This window comes from Solenopsis invicta, chromosome 8 (genome assembly GCF_016802725.1).
Source record: "Solenopsis invicta isolate M01_SB chromosome 8, UNIL_Sinv_3.0, whole genome shotgun sequence".
Taxonomy (NCBI): Eukaryota; Metazoa; Arthropoda; class Insecta; order Hymenoptera; family Formicidae; genus Solenopsis; species Solenopsis invicta.
The window spans coordinates 16,921,754-16,924,367 of NC_052671.1; the positions used below are offsets into that span (position 1 = coordinate 16,921,754).

The window sequence follows — 2,614 nt, forward strand, 5'->3', positions numbered from 1 at the left end:
ACCGGATTGTTTATTCCGTTAAAAACTCAAAATTAAGAATTGAAAACTTTGTTCGGATGAGCCTCGAATTTGTTTGGATTGGATTCATGGATTTTGGATTAAAAAAATTATCAGGATAGGTTTATTCGAATTGGATTCCTGGGATTAAAAAAGATTAAAAAGACTGTTTCGGATTTATTCAGATAGAACTTGAAATTGATGCACAGATTAAAAAGGATTACTTTGATTCGGTTTAGAACGGGTACAGATGTCGGAACTGTTCGTAAAAGTTCGTATTAAAACCCTATCCGAAACTTATCAGGGCCCTAAATAAAAAATATTACTTTTTATTAATTTTTATTTTTATTAATTATTACATAATACTATACATCAGTATTATGCATAATACTGATGTACATATATGTACATGTTTCGAATATACGTGTGTATTTATAATATTTCTAATACATCGGTATTATTCATAATACTGATGTATTATAGTATATTGCCGTGGGAGACCACCTCTTGTGCGGCTTCTTTGCGCGTACCACCGCGCTCGGCTGCGACCGCGTCCCGTTCCGCGTCGAATTCCTGGAACAAGAAAAGATATTATAAAAATACTACAAATAAAAATTACAAAATAATATATATAGAATGTTCTAAAAATTATGAATAAAAATACTATAAATATATATATGTAATTGCATTTATATATTACGTACTGCGCTGTGGCCCTTGTTGTGCACATTGTGGATCTCCTTGTCCTGATTGTTCGCACTCTTGCAGTTCCTCCCGCGCCTCTCGCGATTTCTCTCGAGGCTGCCGCTCTTGTAATTTTTGGATCAGCAGTTCTTGCTGCTGCATTTGCTGCTGCTGCTGCTGCATTTGCTGCTGCTGCTGCTGCATTTGCTTTTGCATTTGCTGCTGCTGCTGCTGCTGCTGTTGCATTTGCTCATGCATTTGCTGCAGCAATTGTTGCAGCATCGCTATTTCAGCTGTATCTTGTAAAAAAAAAAAACAATAAAAACTGTCATGAATATGTTATGAGTACATATCAGGAAGCAAAATGATACAAATTGATAGACGTTTCTCAGATCTCAAATCTGTCTTTGTCTTGCGTATGGTATAAACGTAGTACATAAAATAAAGATGGATTGATCTTGAAATATGAAAAACGACTATGAATTTGGAACAGTGTTACGCATTAAAAAATGAGAGACCCCATTAGACATGAGGTATAAATTATTTTGCACTCAACGTAAGGTTAGGTTAGGTTATCATAAATTGAAAACTATCACTGGAAATCAAGCTAAATGTATTATTTTGTAACCATTTAATCGAAATACGTCTCTTAAATAATTACAAAATCGTGCATTAAACTGTTGTAAATATGAAATACATATATAAAAATAAAATACTTACGGGACATTTTACAAGACGCCTTTTTCTCAGTTTCTCTAAAATGCCTCTTCCACTTCCATCCATTAAACAAATGCGGAGTCGCAGATTGACATGTCATTTATCTCCGCAGCATAGATGGCATTAACGTAAATATGCTAATAAAGTTACTAGATTTATACAGGGCGCGTTTCATGCATTGAGGGTGCCGTCACATGGGGCGTAACTTGCATAGCGTAATTTGCGTATTCTAGTAACTTCTAAAATACGTTACGCCATTTTAAAAGCCTTCTTTCAGGGTGCCGTCACATGGGGCGTAACTTGCGTAGCGTAACTTGCGTAGCGTAATTTGCGTATTCTAGTAACTTCTAAAATACGTTACGTCATTTTAAAAGCCTTCTTTCACATGAAGCGTATTTCGCGGAATTTCAAGAAATGCGTATCTAATGCAACCAATTGCTGATTAGAGTTTCTCTTGTACTCTCTAACAGAAATGCTAAACAAATTTACGATTGGTTTTTGTAATTTACGCGTCTCGGAAAGTACGTCTCATGTGGAACTGATATGCCTGTTCTACAATAGCAGTAAACACAAGACCGTAAGGTTGTAACGTAAGAAATGAAAATTTTTCATTCGCTTACGAGCTCTTAAAACCATGCCTTACAACCTTACGGTCTTGTGTTTATGCTATTGTAGAACAGGCTATACTCTGCACACTAGCATGTGTGAATCATCTATGTGCGAATCTAACCTGTGCGAGCATACATTCCTGTTACTTGTAATTTTTTTAAATTTATATATTTAAAACAAAATAAATATATGTTAGGCATTTAAGAAAAAAAAAGCATTTTATATGCAAGAAATTCAAGCAACACGGACATATCTATTAATGTACAACTATAACCTTAAAATTTTGTATCAACATATTGCAAGAAGGTTGGATATGACAGAATGTTATTACAGAATAGCTATTATAAATAATAAATTTGATATAAAACTGTTTCTTAATTTACCCTGATTTCATTATTCATCTTTCAATTTTGTTCTGCTTATTTAAGTAATACATGTGTTACCAATACATGTATTACTACATGTACACAGCGTTTCTTACGCAGGAAATTGGATTCGACGTAACGATAATAACGTAAAAAGCGTAAAGTAACTAAGCAGAAGCTGATGTTCCAGTAAAACGATATCATTAGTCGAGGCAAGTTACGCTTACGCAAGTTACGCCCCA

At 34.4% G+C, this 2,614-nt stretch overlaps 1 protein-coding gene across 1 annotated transcript; it reads right to left on the minus strand.

Moving 5' to 3' along the window:
• Positions 1-325: 325 nt before the first annotated feature.
• On the minus strand, positions 326-1,570 carry LOC105202318 (ras-interacting protein RIP3). Its single transcript, XM_011170768.3, has 3 exons — positions 1,402-1,570; positions 702-980; positions 326-570 (listed from the first exon to the last, which is right to left on the minus strand). The coding sequence occupies exons 1-3, from the start codon at positions 1,496-1,498 to the stop codon at positions 455-457; spliced, it is 492 nt and encodes a 163-aa protein (XP_011169070.2). The 5' UTR covers positions 1,499-1,570; the 3' UTR covers positions 326-454.
• Between the last annotated feature and the right edge of the window lie 1,044 nt (positions 1,571-2,614).